Source organism: Orbicella faveolata, unplaced genomic scaffold (assembly GCF_042242905.1).
Source record: "Orbicella faveolata isolate gen_17 unplaced genomic scaffold, um_ofav_v1 contig_25, whole genome shotgun sequence".
Classification (NCBI taxonomy): Eukaryota; Metazoa; Cnidaria; class Anthozoa; order Scleractinia; family Merulinidae; genus Orbicella; species Orbicella faveolata.
In genome coordinates this window covers 28004361-28027298 of record NW_028301553.1, presented here as the reverse complement: position 1 = coordinate 28027298, position 22938 = coordinate 28004361, and the positions used below count along the sequence as shown (strand labels likewise).

Below are 22938 nucleotides of genomic sequence, written 5' to 3'. Positions count from 1 at the left end.
TTCACATATATGAACGATACTTTGCAGTAAGGCTGTAACGAGATGCACAACTCGATTGGTATAATAACTTGGCAAAATCTTTGTCTGATTTACCACCACAGGCTCATTCACTTCCCTGATGAAAAGGAACATTTCCTACAACCGCGGTAACTTTTTCAAAATAGAACAACCATTACACTCCCCCGCGCCCCCGAGATCCAATTTGCACCCCGTCCGCAATTTTTGGCTTGCGCGCGCCATTTCTAGTATTGGGGCTGTCCCTATGATATATGGGAAAACGTTTCTGTGTTTAGAACAAATTGCACCATCGCGTGCGGCACACACGCGTACATGCTGCGAGGATTTTTACGGATGTCGCGCTGGGGAAATGGCGTCTGAAAATTCCCCGAAATTTTTCATGCTTTCCGCCCACAACTCAACGCGCCTATGTCTGTTGGAAATTTGCTTAAGTATTTTCGTCATCAACTGCTCCAGTTTGAGTGAAGTAAGACAGTGTCACACTTAGGTATGTCACTCTTTGAACTTATGTTTGTCACTGACCAAGTTGTGTTCCACTGCTTCTTTCACAAGAGCTCTACATTACTCCCCTTTAAATTTCCCATATTTTGAAGATTAAGAGCTTTTCCATAACACAGCAAAAAACTAGCTAGACATATTTAGATATAGCAGCGTTTCAGGATTTCAAAGTTTCCTAGCTCCTCTTCCCACACGCTTGCGAGGAATTCACCAGTCTATCGCGTCCCAAACAGTAAAACAAAATAATTGCAAGTTTGAGTTTCGCCTGAATTGTAAGCAACGCTTGATGTTTCATCAAGGCTCAATAACTTTAGTTCCGTAAATACTGCTCAGTTATGTTTGTGTAAAAATCCAGTAAAAAGACAATCAGGAGAGATTTTCAGTATTTTGGCGTTACTTCCAGTTTGAAATGGAGGAGGTCGCCGTTGGCGGCCGCCAAGTTGCAAGCCTTGTCTCTCTCTCTCTCTTGTCTTACCGGTCTCCGGCAAAAGTAATTTCGTAAGCGACCCGAAAGAGATTCTTTAAGAGGAAGAGCGCTTTTTCAAACAGATATATACATGAAAAAACACGGCGAATCCGAACGGCTGGGAGTTTATCGAATTCTTTAATACGAAAAATGTATTATCAAAAGAAATTGCAAAGACTTGACGAAGGTATTATGCCTAGCGATGAATGTAAACGAGCGCTTATGACGATGGAAAGCAATAAAACACCAGGTGCAGATGGCCGCACTTCAGAGTTCTATCGCTATTTTGGGAACGCTGTCAGCAAATTTATGGCGGAAAGTTTTAATTATGCATTTCAACACGGATCACTGTCTATCTCTCAACGGCAAGGTATTCAGTATTTCTTTAATCCCAAAAAAGAATAAGAAAGGGGAATATTAAACAAATTGGAGACCAGTATCGCTACTTAATGTTCACTACAAAATTGCGACCAAAACTATTGATTGCTCTTCGCTTGGAAAAGATCTTGCCAAGCGTAATACAGCCTTGTCAGTCCGGCTACGTAAAGGGTAGATTCATTGGAGAAAGTATCAGGCTAATAGCAGACACAATGGACTTCACTAAAATAAAAAAATATATACCAGGTATAGCTGTTTTCTTACTATAGCTATAGCTTATATAGCTATAGCTGTTTTCTTGCGTCTTGGGAGAGTTAGGGAAAACTCTAAACAGATGTGGGAAAAAAATCCGTTGTTCATTCCTGCTCTTCCAAACTTCCACATGTGTTCCTATTTTACAATTACATTTCGAGATCGAGTTTTCTGAGTGAGCATTTGCCGCATGTTTTAACAAATTCTTTAAGGAACGATTAAGTTATCTCAGGAACGAGACCCTGTTCCTAAAAGAACTATTAAATGGTAGATGGCTCTATGAATCTTCGTTCATCATTCTACAAGTCACCCACTGAAGGCATAAATTATGCAACACGTGCCTAGCGCGGGAAAACGCGCGAGAGGCAATTTACGATTGCTTCTGATTGGATGAAGTAAGAGCACCTTCTCTTCACTTTCCGGGTTAGGATCCAGAGGCCATCAGGTCGGCGCATATCCCCAGTTTCTGTAGCATGAAGTGATTAAGAGTATTTCCCCACCCCACCCTGGATGGGATACGAGTCCTACAAAAGGGTTACCCAAAGCATTAAATTTGCTGGTAAAATACATACAAATTAATTTATTAAGTTATAAACAATACACAAGATAGTAAGCAAAGATATGAACTATAATTCTTTGTAATAATTTGAATCTTGAACATGAATTTCTTCACAACTTCAACCCTAAACATTGTAACAGAAACGCTCGACTTTACACCTAAACACTAGAAGTTGCAGTTACAACTTAATCCAAGGTAATTTGACTACAGAAAATGTCGACTTAGTTTCTCTTGAATTAGATCAAAACCAGAATTCTAAATACAGTAACCTTGTGATGTCACTCACTAACTCAATCCCGGAATGCCCAGTGGCACATAGGGCCTAACCTTGTGATGTAAAGCACAGTAATTTGATATCACGAAGGCTTTCATGATCAATAGTTTCAACAAAAACGACCGAACAGTAGAGCTACAAAAACATTTAAGTTATTTGCTTGCACTGCTAACATGATAGAGTCCCTTACGACAAATCTACTGAAAGGTTCAGATTGTTAAAAGTCAATATGAATATCTACAGAATGTGCCTCTTTGTCTTCGCTCCACAACACTAGTTACTGATGGCTTAGTTTGGATTGTACGCTTTCATGTGCTGTCTGAAGAGCGTCTTCTTATCAAGCCTGACAGGGTGCTGAGTCACGGTTGTTCGCAGATTACTCTTTAAGTGATCCTCTCTCATACTTGGCTCCTGAGGGAGACAAAGTGAGAATCAAGTCCAGTAAAATAAGACAGTCCCTGACGTCATGTAGCCTTGAAGCAAGGAGGTTGGTAAACGCCATATTGGGGTTGATAATCTTCTGCCTTAGTAGACTTGTACGCAGGGCAGGCCACTGAGTAATAACGCTTGTCTTCTCTGCTTCTATGAGATAATAACTGAAATATGCAAATCTCACAAAAATACCCCTCCCCTCTCCTCCCTACCACACACAATATTGGTTTGTTTTACTCATCCATGTCATCCATGTTTGCCGAAGCTAAACGATATTGATGATGGGGAAGAGATAGGGGTAGGAAGGAAGTATAAGATTTGTTTTGCCAATAGAGTGACATCCACGTCTTCACAGCAATGTCAAATAAAACCTCTCTTCCACTTTCTGATTATCCTCCCCGCCACCCCCCCCCCCCAAAAAAAAATTTTTTCTCAAGCTTTCAGAGCATGAATACTTCAGTTCTTGGTCATTAAATTATGGGAAAATAGGACAGACCCATAGTTTCTAGATTTCATTCCTTGAGAATCACAACGTAATCTCTCACAATAATGGCAAAGCCAAGGAATCCAGCAGCCTTACAATGATCTAGCACGCCTCAAATATAGAAAACCTCTCTCGCTGAAAATGTTTATAAGATAATATGTGACAAAATAAACCAATGCCTACACACATTTTCTCTTGACCACTCATCACGCACTGTTAAAATAAAAAAAATCAAAAGTTTCTTGACAAGACAATCACTGGGATGTCACGCTCTTAAACGTAAACGAGGTCCTTTGTTCAGTCCCGACACCCTCCCTCACGTGATTTCTGCAAGAAACTGATGTCGTTTAGAACACTTACTCACAATATCAAACGATAACCCGAGAAAAGACACTTGGCATTCCTATAATAACAGTTCTCTGCCAAATTAATTTCCATGAGCGTAAATTAAATTCCTACCTCTCCTCATCTCGCATAGCACCCTGGAAGCGCGGTCAATCAGCAACTTCGGCGCGCGTCTCATCTCGGTCGAGAAGGTGGTGCGTCCGGGTGCAGGTCTGATGACTGTTGAGTTCTTGTGGGGCTGTTGCACGATAGCTTTAGTGGCAGATGGGCTGGACGGGTCTCTCATAGAAAGATTTCCCTGCCCGGGGTTTCACTGAACGCACGACTCCATCACGACCATTGAACAGGTGCACTGCCATCCCTATCAGCCAGTTGCCACGATTGCTTTCCTCTTCACACAGACTGACTACATCACCGATCCTCAGGGTGTTTGGCCAGTAGACTCCGATACAGTTGTGGCGTACTCACAAGTCCAGCGTTTCCACAGCTTTTGGCGAGAATTATGTATAAACCATGCGATCCAGGCGCAAACTCGAAGGGCCTTTGGTAGATCATGCCGTTCAAGTGAATGGCCATATCCATCTGGTCACCAGTCCACCGTAGCTGCTGCTATAACCTCTCTTACTATTTTGGACCCGACTTCGCATTCTCTAGATCTACTGGCTGTAGTCACAGGGTTTGCCCACCACGTATTGTAGCAGTGGCCACTCGGGTCTACTCCACCAAAATGCTGCATTGGTTACGGAATCCCCACGCCTCCTGAGATAAGCAGTATTCTGACGAGAAGGTACACGTCTCCACTCATCAATCGTATGTTCCTTAATTTTCCTCGCGCGCAAGACACGCTTTTGTGGTCATAATTACCTGTCCTTTTCGCGCCATGTCACGCGTATTCGGTGACCTTATGGTTAGCGCGCTCCTCTCCGGGTTCGAACCCTGACCGGCGACATTGCGTTGTGTTCTCGGGCAGGACACTTTATTCCCACAGTGCCTCTCTCCACCCAGGTATATAAATGGGTAACGGCGAATTTAATGCTGGGGTATTAAACCCTGCGATGGACTAGCATCTCATGCAAGGAGATTGGAGCCATTCTAGCCAATTCGTGCTACAGAAACCGGGATAAGCTCCGGCCTGATGGGCCATTTGGCTCGTAGGCAGACTATACTTTACAGCCACGTGTCCTGGAAACAGTTCGAGTCACCGGCTTGTGTTGTCACACGCTGTGTGGCAAGACGTGCTTCGGCGGTCATCATTACCTGTCCTTTTCGCAGCATGTCATGCAGTATTCCTCCAGCTGGTCCAATCCTATGGCTTCTTTTGAGCCTCACTTCAACCGAGAGGCGTTGAAGCCTGCTTTTTTCCTGTAGTTTTTCTCCAGGTTTTTTTGAGTCTTCACGGCTTTTTGACAATCACCATGCCATATGTTTTTCAAGAATCTTGACAAATAAAGGCGTAAACGGCTGCGGCGATATCACACCCATTTGCGTCTCCGAAGACATTGAGTTCTATTGCGCTGATAAGACGCTAGCGTGCCCGTTACCACCATGTTCATGAGCAGGTCAGTCTCCTGTCGCTTCATTTTGCTGTAAGCTCATGAGGTAGAGGAGCGTCCCAGGCTTGTTGTTATTTCAGCTCACAAGCATTTCAAGAGTAGTAGTTCCTTGTAGACATGTGTGGCAAACCAGACCGAGGAATTCATAGGTGTGACCTAGCATTCCTAGAATCCTGTTTTTGATCAGTTCAGCATTTTCGTGAGGAAACGAATGGAACACCTTTACAGACTGCCTGGCGATTGTAAGGCCAAAAACTCCCGTCTCTGGAAGCAGCAGTTCCTAACGGCTACTTAGCGAAGGCGGTTTGGTTGTCGCTAGAATCCTCTCGAGTGCTTTCTTCCAGCTCCAGTACCTAAGATTGCTATTTATGCAACTGCAAAAATGCCACTAAAGAAAATTGCACCTCTTAGCAGAAAGGAGAAGGAGTGAGACCAGAAAGTGCTCTGGTGAACCTCAAGATCTGTATTTCGAAAACTGTGGAGTGCAAATCCCACAAGCAGTTTATCGCAGAACATCAGGCTCACCCTCCCTAACGCGCGCTCGCAGGGATGTCTTTTTCATGTTACCAGCAAACGCAACCGAATGAAATCTAGCAAGAACCGAGACGTGGTGAATCTTGTTCTTGAGGGCGAGTCCAGTCGCAAGGCAATTATTCAGAGAGGGCGTTTTCTTTCCTCCCTCATAGTGCAGTCATAGACTACACACATCTCAGCAGGCTGTGCTGTTTCCCTGATGACATGCTCAAAGGGGCATGTAGAACTTTCTCGGTGGGCTGTCGACTCAACCACGTCTTCATTAAGCTAATCAAGGATTATTTCATCGTATCCCGATACCTTTTCCATGCTGAGTAATTTGGATACCAGCCTTCTTGACGATGTCGTGCCAGTTGCTAGCGAAACTCTTTCTGGACTCCTTGTTGATCACGAGCGAGAGTATCTACCAACCTCTGAAGATTTAGAGCGCATAGATGCTCATAATTGCTGATCGAATTCACTGCTAGAAAGCCAGTACCCATACAGTTTTGATCCTAATGCAATAAGAGCCCAGCCAAACAGGTAAATTCAGAAACAGGTTCTTCACGACGCGCAGCGCGCGCTTTCGTGTAGGGATCTGCGCGTACCGTTTGCACGTAGGATGATGTGACACCGGTAGAGGGTCTTCCAATCACTGATCTCCTGACTTGACTCCTAACAGATGAGATTTATTGGCAATTCGCGACCGCTCTACATAATGAGGGTTGTCTAGCATCAATAATTATCTCCTTTCTGTCAATTTCCCTGGCATGCGTGCTCAACGCGAAGTCTCTTCTAATCGCTCGCAAGCACAAGTCGTACTCCAGTAGCGTTCGTGTTCTGAGCCACGCCACGCGTTATGTTTTTGACTGCGCGCAACTGAGTGAGATCAACCTAGACGGCAGAGGAGAGCACGGACTTTTCTGACCATTGACCTCAACCATGACTAGCGGATGAAGGTTCCTAGGATTGATGGTAAAGGGAAGTATGATGTCTCCCACGATAAACACGACATGAGAACTTACGAGGGCATTTGTTAACGCTATGCTGACCCACTATCCACTTAAAACACAACCTTTTTGCCCGCCAGAAATGCCTTACGTTCAGCATGAGTAGAAACTTGATCACAGTCTGAAGAAACATGTCCCCGGTGCTAACAAATAGATGCAATCGTTGACAAGTTGATCCTGCCAGTGAAATTACGATCATTTGGAAGTGTAGAACGCTAAGGGCCGTTACTTTTGTCACCTGCTTTAACCATCGCATTTGTATCTGTCCACTTACGTTCACCTTCCAGTAAATTCCGCGAAGGGCCACGGACGCTAATCACAAGATCCGAGCTTGCATCGACGAAACTACTCTACAATAACATAATAGCGTTTTATAAGACCAGTTTTATAAGGCCACGTTTCTCTCCATTATTGCCGGCATCTCGAGAAGATTGATTAGATAAGTTCCGGCTACTTTCAGGAGTCTGAATGGCCGTACTTCTTGCGTAAGATATTTCACAGCTCCCTTATAACCCTCTTGATTGAATGGCGCGCCATGCGAACTCCCTGAACCATTAGTTCCTTGAGATCTGACAATTTAATTGTGTTACCGCCGAATGCCACCGTCGCAGAGAACCGATTATCAATACGCACCCAGGCTATCACGACCCTTTTAGACGGTGTGACAGAAGGATTGGGAAGTCTTCTCTTCTAGCTCCTTTGGTTTCAGGGCTACTTGTAGCTTGTTCTTTGTAATCCAGATCCTTTTTATGTGTTTCTTTGGTACTTCACATAGGGTTGACCTCACTGCGCCTTTCCACCTTGGACAGAATTGTCCAGGAAAATTGTTATGTTTTCCCGATCGTGATCTCACCCAATAAGAGCACACGACAGCCAAGGAATCCATCACCTTAATCTCATTCGCAGGAAATGTTTAGCATATAATTCGTGACATATAAATGAAGCAATGCCCACACATATCCACTCATGGCGCATAAAATATTCACTTGACGATACAATCAATATGACATGCTTGAAGGTCTTGAAGGTAGTAGAATTTTTTTTTTATTATACAGTTCCGACGTCACTTAAGATAAAGAGGTGATATATACTGATAGAAAAAATACGACGGACTCGTATAACATTGGACAATGACAATGAAAAAGAACTTGAAATGAAATTATCAGTAATGCAGTACACATCAGAAAAAACCCGATAATGAAAACAACCCATCTATTTACATCAGTTATAATACGTAAAAAAAACTTGATTAAAAAAGACAGCCATAGCTGTTTTCACTCAGAACAACAAGCAAGTCTTCATCATATGACGATTGTTTACTAAACGATGATGACAGGATGATCATGCTCCAAGCCGAGGAGTTCACTGAGTACCATGTCACCAATGTCATTGCCACGCAAATTCAACTCTGTCAGCGTTGAATTTACTTTGAGTGCTTCAGCAAGACCAGTAGCACCTTGAGCACCAATGCCATTGTCATTCAAATCCAACTCTGTCAGCGTTGAATTTACTTTGAGTGCTTCAGCAAGAGTAGTAGCACCTTGATCACCAATGTAATTGGCATCCAAATTCAACTCTGTCAGCATTGAGTTTACTTTGAGTGCTTCAGCAAGACCAGTAGCACCTTGATCACCAATGCGATTGAAAGCCAAATTCAACTCTGTCAGCATTGAATTTACTTTGAGTGCTTCAGCAAGACCAGTAGCACCTTGAGCACCAATGTCATTGCCAAACAAATTCAACACAGTCAGCGTTGAATTTACTTTGAGTGCTTCAGCAAGACCAGTAGCACCTTGATCACCAATGCAATTGAAAGCCAAATTCAACTCTGTCAGCGTTGAATTTACTTTGAGTGCTTCAGCAAGACCAGTACCACCTTGATCACCAATGCCATTGCCCTCCAAATTCAACACTGTCAGCGTTGAATTTACTTTGAGTGCTTCAGCAAGACCAGTAGCACCTTGATCACCAATGCGATTGAAAGCCAAATTCAACTCTGTCAGCGTTGAATTTACTTTGAGTGCTTCAGCAAGACCAGTAGCACCTTGATCACCAATGTCATTTTCATCCAATTGCAACACTGTCAGCGTTGCATTTACTTTGAGTGCTTCAGCAAGACCAGTAGCACCTTGAGCACCAATGCGATTGCCATGCAAATTCAACTCTGTCAGCGTTGAATTTACTTTGAGTGCTTCAGCAAGACCAGTAGCACCTTGATCACCAATGTTATTGGAACGCAAATTCAACACTAACAGCGTTGAATTTTCCTTGAGTGCTTCAGCAAGACCAGTAGCACCTTGATCACCAATGTGATTGTGATACAAATTCAACTCTGTCAGCGTTGAATTTACTTTGAGTGCTTCAGCGAGACCAGTAGCACCTTGATCACCAATGCCATTGAGACGCAAATTCAACTTTGTCAGCGTTGAATTTACTTTGAGTGCTTCAGCAAGACCAGTAGCACCTTGATCACCAATGTCATTTTCATCCAATTGCAACACTGTCAGCGTTGCATTTACTTTGAGTGCTTCAGCAAGACCAGTAGCACCTTGAGCACCAATGCCATTGCCATGCAAATTCAACTCTGTCAGCGTTGAATTTACTTTGAGTGCTTCAGCAAGACCAGTAGCACCTTGAGCACCAATGCCATTGCCATCCAAATTCAACTCTGTCAGCGTTGAATTTACTTTGAGTGCTTCAGCAAGACCAGTAGCACCTTGAGCACCAATGCCATTGCCATCCAAATTCACCAATTCACCAATGCCATTGAGACGCAAATTCAACTTTGTCAGCGTTGAATTTACTTTGAGTGCTTCAGCAAGACCAGTAGCACCTTGATCACCAACGCCCCTGCGACTCAACTTCAACACTGTAACCGTTGAGTTTACTTTGAGTGCTTCAGCTAGAAGACCAACGTCACCCTCACTAGGCAATTGATATTGGAGATCAAGACTTTGAAGTTTGAGAAATGAGCCAGAAACACGTGCCATTTTAAGATGAAAACTGCTGTCTTCTCTTCTACATTCGGAAATGAACCCAAGCAAGGTAAGAAAGCATTCTTCGTCATTCACTTGAACCGTTATACTCTTGATAAGGGCTTCTGCTGTTTCCTCGCAACGTGCCGCTACCATACCACATGTAAATGAAAGGACCTCTTGAAGCTCTTCAAGGTATCTTCTATCAGCAGCTAACTCGTCGACACTGATCTCTTTATTGAGAAGCTGACTACACAGATAGATTGCCGCGAAGCATTCTTGAAAACTCTTGTGTAGAAAACTGTAGTGTCGACGGGGTCTTAGTTTACTGCCTCCGGTCTGAACTGACAAAAATCCGAATCCAGGTAGTTCGTCTACATGCCTTTTCAGCTCACTTTCCTTAAAGTCCAAGTTGTCTTCAAGCAAACCATCCAAAGCTATCTGGCCAAGATGTTTCAGTTGAGCATCGTATACTTCGACGAGGTCCTCGTTGGTTTCTGGGAATCCTTTCTTGTTTCTGTATCTTCTAAGGATACATTGTATGATTTCCACGTACAGTTGGGTCCTACTTTCTGGGAAAATGCCTTCAAATTCTTCACAAATGAGGCAAAGGAGCACAGTGTTAAGAGGATTTGCCGCCATGTCTCTCAGGTTTGCATCATTTTCCAACTTGGACAGGAGCTTCTCGGCCAAATTCTTCATGTTTTTAAAGTACTTGAAGATAAACTCTCTTGCGTCTTCGTAGGTAAATCCTTCAATTTGCAGCAGGGTGTCACAGTGTATTCGTAACTTAATCCCAGCCTCGTGCCGTGCCGTAGCAACCACGCGACACTTTGGAAGTTCTCTGCGACCCTGAATGATTTCTTTGAACACTGGCAATTTACTAGTGGGAACCTCATCCAATCCATCAAGTACAAGCAAAACGTTGGACTGATTCTGGCGGATGAAGTTGAAGAATCTCTCTCTAACGTCTTCTTCAACATCTCGAGGGAGAAGCTGATCATCAATGGCCTCCCATAGGTTAGACTTCATATCACGACACTTCAGCAACAACACTGTCTCGAACCTTGGAAAGTAATCTTCTGCTTCTTGTTTTCCTGTAGCCCAGTCATATACCATCTTCTTGCAGTAAGTGGTTTTCCCCATGCCAGGCTTTCCTTCAATTAACACTGTTCTTGGTTGTGGACATTCTTCATGTGGTTTAAAGATCCCCGACATGTTGACGATGTTGTCTGTCGCTGTTCCTCTTGTTTTTTTCCTGCTGACCACTTTGAGTCTGGTAAAAATACTATCAAGATGAAAGTGAAACTCTTCACACCAAGGAAACGGTGTGAGCCATCCCTCGCGGACTTTGTACAGTTGGCGAATTGCGTCGATAATCTCAGCTGGATCAAAATCATCTAGAGGTAATCAAAGAGAAGCTACTTCAAGTAACTTTTCTGTCCAGACAGATAAAATAAGGCGGCCTAAAACCAATCTATTTCTTAAATTAAGGCGAAAATGCAAGCAATCATTATCACATAGATAAAAGAAGGAAACGGAATTAATTTGTAATTGATAATTTTTGTAATATATCTGTTAATTTATTTCTCGATATTTTCCATATTCAAGAAACATATTGAGCATTAACTATCTTGGGACATTTACAAGAGAAACATCTGTTGCTAGTTTTTTTTTAAAATTTTGTTAAAGAAATTCTCTGATATGTTTCTGATTTCACAAATTGAGTTTCTAGTTTTCACGGAGAAAGGCTATAATATTGCCAGTTTCAGTTGAAAATCGTAGGTCACCTTCACCATAAAGCACAGTGCAACACAGCCTTAATTTTCATAATTAAGATCGGAAACTTCTAAAACCTTTTAATCTTTTGCCATTTCGCACCGAATGATAGGAAGTCTTTCAAGCTTCCTGACATTTTTATATGCATATATATGAAACAATAATTTGGCAAAACGAAAACCGAAAAGCAGAAGATAGAAGAAGATCTCTTATAATTTAAAGGAGTTTCTGTCACAACAACAGTTATTAGTTTTTACTTCAGGGCGATCGTGATAACAAAACAAACAACTACTGTCATTGGTCAGGTAACATTTTCTATGAGCAGATTGATAACAACTCTGTCCCAAAAAACCCAGCAAAACAGTGGGGCTCATAAGCGTAATATAGAACCAAGGCGATAACTTGAATAACTTAATGACTCCTTTATCCTCTTAATAGAAAGTTACACTTATACACAACCCTGAACCGAACGAGAACCACAACAGCTGTCCAATTGTCCGGCACGCTCCCGCTAAAAAAGTAGATCTTACCTTCCATCTTCAGTTTCTTTTCTTCCAGAGGAAGTCGGTTCAATAAAGTGTCCAACTTTTCTTTGATGTCTACAATTTCCTCTTTCATCTGCTCAAGGTTCTCTCTGCTGTTTCCTAAGAATAAACATTCTATAGTCTTATCAATCCTTAATTCACACTTTTATGTAACCAGCAACATATTCCTGGGTGTTTTTTTTTATTCAAAGAGTGGTTTGTATAGTTACAATACGCAATATAAATATCATAATATAAAATATAATTTGCCGGCAACTACTGTTTTATTTCAACTTTAACAAATACCACGCCATGAAATGACGATATGACGCAAAGTGATACAGGAAACAACGGACTAGGGTTGAGTTGTCACTTTCTTTCTCCTATTTCCTAGGTTTTTTAATGGTGCGGTAATAAAGCAGAGTTGGGGGAAAAATGAAGACGGACGTTGAATTGGATAATAGAAAATTTCTTTCCGCACGTTAGATCGAAGGCATCAATCACCCAGCAAATGATAGGACCTGGCATACATGTATATGGGTAAGAATATCAGTTTTCCATGTTGAGTAGATATAAGTGTTATCACTTCATTTTTCTTTCATTCCAACAAAAGAGCTCCGTACAGTTCTGCACATTATCAACTTGTTTCACTTTTTCGAGATGATCAATAAAATCGCCATATAAAATCTATACCTGCTTCTCCTGATGTCACTTGACTTTTCAGTTTTTCAATGATGGTTCGCATGTCCCTTGTCATCTCCTTGAAATCATCTCTGGTATTGTCTGAGAATAAAGCGTTTTACATTAGCTTGAATTGAAATACAATCAAGTCAATCCATACAAACAAGAGAGTCATGTAGTAAATGGTTTGAACCCGGGAGTCTCAATAGTTGGTGACTGACGTTTCGACAACCTGAGCGGAAGTCATCTTCAGAGTCAAGTGAATAGTGTTTGTCAGTTGACGATGTTAGAAGTCTGGTCCGTTGAACGTTATTGGTCAGTTTAGCCATGATGGTATTGGCTGTAAGACTCGCGTAAAGTTTGTCATCACTCATTGGTCGGTTTCGATCCGTCTATTGTTAGTCAAATTGGGCGGGTTTTGGTCCGTCTACTGTTAGTCAAATTAAGTCGGTCTGTTAGAAGTCCGTTTGTCGGTTTCGTTTCCGCCGTGGATAAGTCTTTGATAAGGCGCCGGTAGTTGCTGACATCTGTTAAGAGGCGTTTGTTCTGGGTTAGTGTAGCAGCTTTTTAGAGTCAGTCATTGAAAATAGTTTGTACTGTAAGTTAAGCACTGACCAGAGTCCCAGTCAATGTTGAGATTTGTCAACTGATGATGTACAGCAATGTGATTGTTGGCATCACCATTTCTCGTGGCTCGTTTGTGTTCAGTCAGTCTCGTGTTAAGGTTTCTGTCAGTCTCACCAATGTAGGAAGCCTGCCAGTCGGAGCATTTGATCTTGTAAATTTATCCCTGCCTGTTGTTGGGTTCGTTCCTGTCTTTAGCATTGGTCAGTAAGTGTCGTAACATAGTTGTAGGTCTGGGGGCTACACGGATGTTGTAGGGCTGTAGGATCCGTGAGATGGTCTCAGAAGTGCCCCTAATGTAAGGTGTAGTGACTGTAGTAACAGGTGTTGAGTTCCTGTTATCAACCTTCATAATCTTTCAGAACAGACAAATTCATTCATAAGCCCATGAAATACCTCCATTCGTAACATTGCAATAACAATTATTATTATTCCTCTCAGTTAGTACGCGCGCTGTGATTGGTCAATTTAGCGGACCGTATTCTCCTGTACGGCCCGCTAAAACTTAAAACTGTTTTTGTTGCCAAAATATTCCGTGATTTATCACCAAGTGTTCTTAACTTTTTTAGCAAGTAAAAATTTAAAAATTTCTTTTACTTCTAAAATTGTGTATTGAAACCTGCTAACGACTTAAGAGTCACTTGACAATGATTTCAAATTGAGTCGTTTTGCTTTCTAGGTGCGTCAGAAATTTGAAGCCGTTCCACAAGAATAGAAATCGTTCCCGAACCCGTCAGACACACAGTAGAGACATGATAAATATCTTACTAGCCTCGTTTTCTCGGTCCTTACTGTAAGTTACGGATCCTCGTTTTCCCCTTCGATTTATGGTCCGCGCGCTTCGCGCTTGGGCCATAAATCGATGGGGAAAAACTCGGTCCGTAACTTACAGTGCGCCCTCCAACTCGGTTAGTAAGAGGAATTACAAATCGCTCAAAGTTGAGTTTAAGGTGGCTCAAAACAGTTATATTTCCGTGAGACACCTGGGCTCTAGCACGCACGTCAGCATGAGGCATCACGCGATCATTCGAGGGTTCGCGAGATAGCGCGCGAGATTTAAAGCTTACAAAATCAAAACAAACATGGCGGAGCGAGGACTACTTCGTAAAACTTTGTTTCTGCCAGGTTTAGTAAGCTGTTTGCGTGATCACTTATTTTTAACTTCGAAAACATCCATCCTTCAGGTAATTTCAAAGGAAAACATCCTTTTAAACCACTGTGCTGCAACGTAAACGAAAATTCCGATGTTGATTTTGTGATCGATCGTGCCGGCTATCAATCCAAAAAACTGCAGAACAAAAAACTACTCTTCAGGTTTTCTTCGCTCTTTCTACTTTGCTAGTCTCACCTCCGGGTATTTATGGTACTCTTCTTCTACCGCTTAGGCTGCTAACGACAACAGTTAAAAAAACACTTTTCGCGGACCATTCCCGTTAATTCCTGGGGAATTGTAGCCTTTACTGATCAGCGGACCGCCTTCTCGCATGCCGATTTTAATTTTGCACTTAGAAATAAAAAACCTTATCCACGAAGCTAATATCTCAAAAACCGATCCGGTGACCCTGCTTTTTTAATGCCCAAAAAAATTCAACTACAAAAGAGGAATGCATGTGCGAAATTGTAAGAAAAAACTGTGGTGTGGAATTTCTCCGACTTGGAAATTTCCATTTTTCTTAATTTAAGAAAAATCCACTCCACAGAATTTTTTATAACTTTGCCTGTTTTTTCTTCTGTGTTTAATAAAAAGATTTTTATAAAACAAATATGGGGTAACTGGCTTAGTTTTTAAGATAGATGCAACTGATGGTAAAAGGTGGGTTAAGTTTGTTGCTACAGTACGCAACAGGACAGTGCAACCTTAATTTATGACTTAAACACAATGAAAGGCACATTGGAGAGTTACCTTAAAAAATAGCACAGCCATTCAAACCAGTACAGTTCCAAGCCTGAAAAATCACACCTAGTTCTAGAAATCTCAAAAAAACAGAAAACTGGTTTGAGCCACCTTACGCCAAATTATTTCCTTTTTTACTTTCGTCAGAAATGTGTCTCTTGCTAGCCTGTATCACAGCCTCCCTCTCCGAAAGAGACAGAGCGGCTGTGACACAGGCTAGTCTTTCGCTGGATAAGTTGTTCTTTTACTGTGCAAAAACTGCATCAGTTTTTATTCAGAACTGACCTTCATCGTCGGTCTCTCTTCGTGCTACCAAAGTGTCTAACTTCTCACTCATGTCCGCTATCTCACTTTTCATCTGTTGAAGTTTGTCTGAAAATTAACATCAGGTTTCGTTATCATTGCCATAGTTATGTCAAAATATAGATTGACAAATATCGACGTTGGAAATTATCAAAATTCTGCCAGTTTAAACATGCAATAATTACCAACATTAGTTGCTAAACAGTCATCCCGTCGCTTTTTCCGTTTGTTTCTTGATGTATTAGTTGCTGTTCACTGCTTAAGTTACAGTTTTTTCTTGCCTAGTTATAGAATCTCTATACCTCCAAATATCTCAATTGACGTCTACTGACCTTCATCTAGAAGTGATCCCAACTTTTTCATTTGATTTCTTATTTGCTCGAGTGTGTCTTCGAGGTTTTCTGCGGTGGAACAAAAGTCAGTTTTAGTTTCAAGCTTATACAAGTTGCTCTTTGCACTCACTTTCAGTTTAACCATAACTTTACTTTTTCGTTTCCTTTATTTTCAGAACTGTTGAAAACATTGCTTAGTATTTAAAGCGATCATCATACAGGAGACAGATAAGTTGCCAGGAGATTATTATCCATTTAAACTTCTTACTTTTGGCATAGCCTGTTAAGTAACCTTAAGAGAAACTTGATTAGTGACATTGGAACAATTGTTTATTGATGCCTTGCATTACCCTGTCAGTTAACACCTGGATGAAGAGAAAGCAGTCAGCTTTCGGGTTTAAAAGTACCAAATATTTAAAACTCTCTGTACTTGACTAAATTGTCAAATTCCCCACCCTCAGGCAACTCTTTGCGATCAAATGCCTCATCGTGGGGACCTACAACCTGTCAAATGACCCCCCCCCGGGGGGGGTGGTGGTGGTGGCATGGGCAGGCTTGGAATTGACAGAGCCATTATTGTTTTGAGTAACTGATTACTATCAAGTTATAATGGAGCTCTGCTTTTACACACAAGGCTTAGCTAAATCTATTTGCAAAATGCCATAGAAAATACAGCCAAACAGGATACAGGAAAGCTGTGGTATATTTGACGGTAACAAATTCAACCTTCCCATCATGCGTTGCACGTATGTCTCATTGAATTGTCGGCCACTGTATATTCTATGGCGTGGTATAAAATAGTTATGCAATGCTTTATCCTGCTTATGCAATGCTTTATCCATGGAACATCCCACTAATGTAACTCATATTTTCTTGGTATATTACACGCTTGCCTTAATTATGACTCGTATGAGTAGTATAGGGGGAGTCAAACAAATACCGTTTCGCAGAGGGAGCTGAATTTCACCTTATCGCAGCCCCCACCATCAAGTCCGGCCCTCACATGCTCGGGCCGGTTGAACCTGGGGGCTGCGATAAGGTGAAATTCAGCTCCCTCTGTGAAACAGTATTTGTTTGACTCCCCCTATACTACTCACAACAAAGGGCCGCATATTAGAAACAAGCGAGCCCGCTGTTAGCTACGGGAAGCGTTATTACGGGGTGTATTGCGGGCAGCACAACTACCAGCTGAAGAAAGGAATGAAAATGCCAGAGCCGTGTAGAGGTTGCGGAGTCGGCCTTCTGTGCGACTACCGTCTCTGCTGCCCCTGCGGCGGGAACGCGCTTAAACAGCGGCTTATTCGCAAGCGCAAAAAAGCAAAGGAAATTTTTGAACGTGTTCTGCTCGAGCTGAAAGAAACACATCAGTTAGAGAAATGAAACCTTGGGTTATAACACAAGGAACTATGGCTTCCAACAACCGAAGGTACGAAGAAAGACTGGAAGAAAGCTGCGGGCTTTCCGAGGCCATTCAACGCCTCCCTCCAGAGCTTCGTGAGATGATTCTCAAAGAGTACATAGCGATAAAAAGAAAGGAAAACATAGCGATAAAAATAAAGGAAAAAAATGAAATGGGGTGGGACAAGGTACACGCGAATATTTTAAAACTGCCTTTCTGTCAATACAGGGAGCAGATTGTGCCGATGGTTATTTGTTTCGAATATCCGGACTGTTATTTCGAGGAGTGTTGTTTCCCCTGTTTCGAAAAGGAGGGAACTGTTCATAAAGCAACGCTAAGCCCGCCGATAATACCTCTCGTAGAAGACAACCCTGAGTACAAGAATTTTTTAAAGGTATGCTCCTGGGACGATTATGACTGGCACGAGTGGTTCCTTTTTGGCAGGGAGCGTTACCGAAAAAGGCGGAGACTAACCTTCGTTCGAAGCAAAGTTTTGTTTTGAAATCTGCGAGTTGCGTGACATTTTTTCTCAGAAAGACTGGAACCAAATATTCCCCAGGCCCCTTGGCCGAGCAGTACTGAAAAACATGGAGGACAACTCAAGATTTTTTTTTGTTTGGGCCGAAAATAACGAATCAGAACAGAATTTATTTTTTCATCACAGAAGCTGCCGAAGTGAAGTGAGCAGGACGAAACGAGAAAATAGCAAGATTCGATCGCAGCGTTCGATCGCTCGTAACATGAAATATTCTTGAACAAGGGCCTCAATCGGTTTCCTCTGCTTCTCGCATGGCTTCAACGACTTGATATGTTATGTCTGACCTCTTTCTGCCAAACGGGTGTAGAAAGTTCTGTGAAAATAAAGCAAATAGCGTGAAACAGCACAATCATTTTGGCCTTCAGAACTGCTGTTGGGATATAATTTATTCATACAATCTCTAAATAAAGCTCAAGCATGACATCATCTCGCCACCCAAAAGCGCATGCGTATGTGTGAAAACCTGCGAATTTAGGCAAAGGACAGAGAAGCAACACCACAAGTGATAGGAGAGGCGACTGGATCAATGTATATAGCTTGAGTAATTATACTATTTATCAGCGAGCAAATGATGGTGCTTTAGGATGTGAGGGTGGCCACCTCTGATTCCTAATACGGCACGTACAGGCGCTTGTCAGGGGTATGGGGTGAGACCGTCCACGGTGACAACTCTAGGTGAACCCGCCCCGGCCCAGTGGAGACTGGGCGTGCTCAGAGGTCCCTAGGGACCTCACACCTCGTCCGCCTTCTCAGCGGCGGGAAAGTCCTAGCCTGGGCTAGGCAAAAGTACAGCCAACGAGCACCCCCGACAGGGTTTTACCCTTTTGTGTTGCCTGTCACGCAACGTCGCGCGTGACAGTAACATAACCCAGTCACGCAACGTCACGCGTGAAGGTAACGCGGTGTAACACAATCACCTGTTTTTGATAACACTACGAGATAGTTTTGTGCTTTTTCGCTCAAAATTTAGTTCAAATTTGTGCTTTAATCCACAAGATTTTTTCTGTATTCTTCCCGAACCTGGACCCGAACCTGGTTTCTTATTTTTTCGATATCTGGCTGGATTGGATTTGTTTGTATTTGCGCAAAGTTTGAGCGTAAAGCTTCTTTAAGCTGGCGATATTTCTGCATTTCACGTGTGATCAGTTGAAACTCCGTGTCAGAAACGCGATTATCATTAAGAGCCTGTGAGACGGCGAGGTTTATCGAGTCATGTTTCCCGATAGCCAGAGAATGGATTCTCGTGTGCTTATTAACTTTGCGTTCAAGCCTCTTGTTGGCAACGGACAGGCCAGTGGAAACCGCGCCAGATAGAGCGGCTATCCCGGCAACAGGCGCGCCGACAACAATTCCAACACTTGTAAGTGATGTTGCAACAGCCCCAGAAGACAGAACTGCCGTGACAGCGCCAAGGCCAACCACGGAATAGTGAAGCGCTTTCCGGGCTTTTTTGTATTTTTTCAACACAAGCCTGTAATGCTCGACCTCAGCAGATATTTCTTTTTCAATTCTGCTTATCTCGGTTAGCCGGAAATTCTCGGCATTTGTCGTTTCGGGAAGGCTTGGATAGATTCTTCTTTCATTCTCGGCAGGCGGCGCGCTTGGTGGCAACAGATTTGCCGAAGACATTGCGTACATATAGAAATTTAATTTAACTCTAATTCAAAAAGAAGCGGGAAGCCCTTGAAATCAAAGAGTTCACCATTTTCATCTTTGACGCTAATGGTGATGCTATTTATGAACTCGTCTGTAGAGCATTCTCGCAAAACCTGTTGCGGAGAAGCCTGGTAGCTCACCTTTTCATAAGGCTTCCCTTTCATATCAAACAAGGGTAATACATCTGACCTTTTGCCATTGAACATATTCTTTTGTTTGTCGATCAAGTCGCAATGAATAAAATATGTCGTTGAAGCTGTAAGCCTTTTTACGAAGGTTATAAGACTCAACTTTCGCCCAATTCCAAGCAAACCGGCTAAATCGCGATCACGTTCTATCGGTTTTGCCCCAAAATTTCTGATTACAAGCTGGCCAAGAGGTTGGTTTATTTCTGTTTCCAACTGTTTATATTGATATTTGTCGAACAGACTGTCTATTTGTTTTGCGAAGCTTTCTAAATTATAATGTCCTGGGGGTAATTTACTAACTGACAAAGCTATATCTTTGTTTTTATCTCCCAAGGTGGCCGAACCTTCTTTTTTCAAAGTGTCCCAGCTGTTGTACAAACTGCAAGATATTAGTTTCATGAAATGCACTTTCGGTATCGGTTTTTAAAAAGATATTGTCCCTCCGTTCTGTCGCGTGACATTAGTGAGAACAACCATTTTTATATTCAACAAATAAAATTGTGTTCAAATAATATGGCGAATCGGTGAGACGATATCGGTCAAGAACCCGGGTTTGGTGATGCCAAGTTTTTGAAAAAAGAAGATGCTGCGAAGAAAAAGGCGTGGACAAACTTTTTAAACCGCTTTCCAAAAGCGGACAAAAGCCGGTATATTTCACAAGCAATGATCGACGAGAAAAAAAACGTAACCGCAGAGGTGTTTTTCAAAGAAAGCGAAGGCTCGTTTCAAAGCATCTTCGGTTCAGATCGAAAATATTGGAGCGTGGAAATGAAAGAGGCGCTAGGTTTGGGAGACAGCGGTGGTTTTCCTTATCAATTGTCGCCGCTCGGTTCAAGAGTTTCTTTGCCCATCCTGCGGTACCTTTCGACGGCAAACCGCCAAGCTTGAAAAAAATATTCAACGACGCAATCCAAATCTACGTCACGCCTGACCAATATTTCACGACAAAATTCCGAGAAATATTTCAAGAAACCAAACTAAGGCACACTTCTGCAGCCGAATCAAAACACTGGTTAGGAGGGCCAGACATGAAATATTGGCCGCAACAGCTCAACTTCGCGGTTTTCTGTGCGACACAGGTGTGCGGAGTTTCTCGCGAAATCTTTGACAGCGGGTTGGATCTCCCCCCACAGATAAGAGCTTTCTACAAATTCCACGTGTATTTCACGGTCAGGCGCATTTTGTTCCAGCTAGGAGGAATTCAGAGCATGAGCGCTTTGCCCGGAGACCCGCCTTTTAACCAATACGACAATCATTATGATGTCGCTTCGTACAAAAGGCTATGCAACGAGTTCGGTATAGATCCGTTGAGTGATTTACGCTACACGCAAGGGGAAAACCACGGTCTGGGAAGCGTTTACGTGTACGTGTCAGGCGCAGGTGCGTCGAAAATTGACTACCTATACCCGGGATGGAACAAATTCAGCGATGAAGGCGGCAAAGGTATTCAAGGGGACTTGATTTATTACATCGAGCAAGGGGCCGCTTCTGAGACCCAATCGGACTGGTTCGCACCAAACACAGCATCCGGTTTGACGCAGGCGGGCTTGGCGCGAATAAATCAGTCAATCGAGACTTTCGTTTACTGCATCCTGGGCGCGCAAGTCAACGTCCGCAGCAGCATTCTTGGTTCTGGTGGCCGGGCGAGAGAAGCCCAAAGCGAGTTCCTGGTGCTGATGGAAAGCGCGATCACACAGCCCGACCTGGCCGCGAGCGTACAAAGGTACCAGCTCGCGGTGGATCAAGCGAAGGTGAGGCTCAATCTCGCTGTAGCCCCCATGGCCTGGCTCATGCCCGCGCAAATGATAATCAACACCGCAAGCACAATCGGTTACAACAACAAGCTGAAACAGGCGGTCTCTGGGATGAAACTTGGGGTGAACAACGAGGTAAATCCAGACACAAAAAAAGCTGGGCTCAAACTCATGGCAGGCGGCCCGTCAAAGATTAACCCTCCCAACAGCCATCCGTCCAACCCGATACACAAAGCCGCAACAGCCGAATGAAGGAAACCAGCTTCGACCGAAACTAAACAAGCACAGCCGACGGCGCAAAAAATTGAGCCCGAGGCTCCAGATAAAACACCGCAACACGAAATTAACAAAACGGCGGTAATTGTCGGTGTAGTTGGATTATCGGCGTTGCTGTTCATGGCTTGGCGGTAAGTTAACGCTGCTTCTTAAGAAATTGTTCTAACAAAAAGGCCACCATGGCAAGAATGAGCAGCCAGGTGTGCTCGGCCAGAAACCCGACGACTTGGCCGGCGGCTTTGAAAAGAAAGCTCACAATCGAGCCAATCAGCCTGGGCAATATGGAAGTGAATTTTTTACCGAGCTCTTTTAGCCCATTTCCTAAAGCCTTACCGGTGGCTTTCAAACCTCTGGTGAGGACCCCAATGAGAGCTCCGATTGTGGTCCCGGCAGCAATAAATATTGCCGTTAGCGTCACCCCATATTTTTTGAAGATGTCTTTCACTCTTTCCCAAAGAGATTTCTCTTCAGTGTCCTCTCTCCCGATTTCTTCAAGCCGGGCATCAATTTGACGGATCTCTTTGTCACGCCAGTCCACTCTTTCTTCTGCCGCATCTTTTTCGTAAGGTGCCGCGTCTTTATCGTTCATAATCTCAAGGTCTTTTTCCTGCGCCTTTTCCAGTTCTTCTTTATCAATTTGTAGAAGTTTCATTTCTTTTTCCATGTATTCATTTCTCGCACCAAGTATTGTTTGGAACTCTTTTTCTTCTTCGTTCAGTCTTTGTTTCTTGATCAATAGCTGAAATCCTTTTTTCGGCTTCTTGTTTCCGTTCGGGGGTAAAATCTGTTTCTTCATTATCCAACAACTTTCCCAATTCAAACTTCCTTCTATGCTCAAGTGCTTCTTTTCGTTTCTTTATCGATTTGAGAGCTTCGCTCGCTTCTTCTTTTTCTTTTTCTGCAACATCTACCGCTTGCGAATCATCCAGCACCTGAATATCTTCCTCCAACATTGATCTATCTTCTGCCACTTGAACACTTCCCTCATAAGCGCTTCTTGCCTTTTGATGTTGTGTTTCAAGACTTCCCAATCCTCTTTTCAGTTTGTCAATTTCCTCTTGCGAAGCTTCTTCATTTTCAAGAGCTTCGATCTGTTGTTGTTTCTTTTTAATGGCTTCTCTTATTTCATCCATTTCCTTTTAATTTTTTTCTTTCTGTGAAGCCTCGTATTGCCTCTCTTTGAGATCTTTCCGTTTTTCGTATATCGTTTATCGAACCTTCTCGTATTTGGAA

The 22938-nt window shown here is 42.8% G+C and overlaps 2 protein-coding genes and 2 pseudogenes across 2 annotated transcripts in view; 1 reads left to right on the top strand and 3 right to left on the bottom strand.

Annotated features, from left to right (window-relative positions):
- Positions 1-2221: 2221 nt before the first annotated feature.
- Positions 2222-3992, bottom strand: LOC149109760 (uncharacterized). Its single transcript, XM_089294055.1, has 2 exons — positions 3821-3992; positions 2222-3027 (listed from the first exon to the last, which is right to left on the bottom strand). The coding sequence occupies exons 1-2, from the start codon at positions 3990-3992 to the stop codon at positions 2822-2824; spliced, it is 378 nt and encodes a 125-aa protein (XP_089150181.1). The 3' UTR covers positions 2222-2821.
- The window catches only part of LOC149109751 (uncharacterized), a gene marked incomplete at its 5' end in the record, with an annotated part of 77441 nt that continues 56724 nt past the window's right edge, over positions 2222-22938 (bottom strand). Inside the window, 3 exons of the mRNA XM_089294668.1 lie at positions 2222-11157; positions 12067-12195; positions 12754-12843. Coding sequence (XP_089150794.1) covers positions 8102-11157; positions 12067-12195; positions 12754-12843 — 3275 coding nt within the window. The remainder of the gene's footprint in view (positions 11158-12066; positions 12196-12753; positions 12844-22938) is intronic.
- LOC149109759 (uncharacterized) lies at positions 12954-15248 on the bottom strand (annotated as a pseudogene).
- Positions 20189-21896, top strand: LOC149109758 (uncharacterized; annotated as a pseudogene).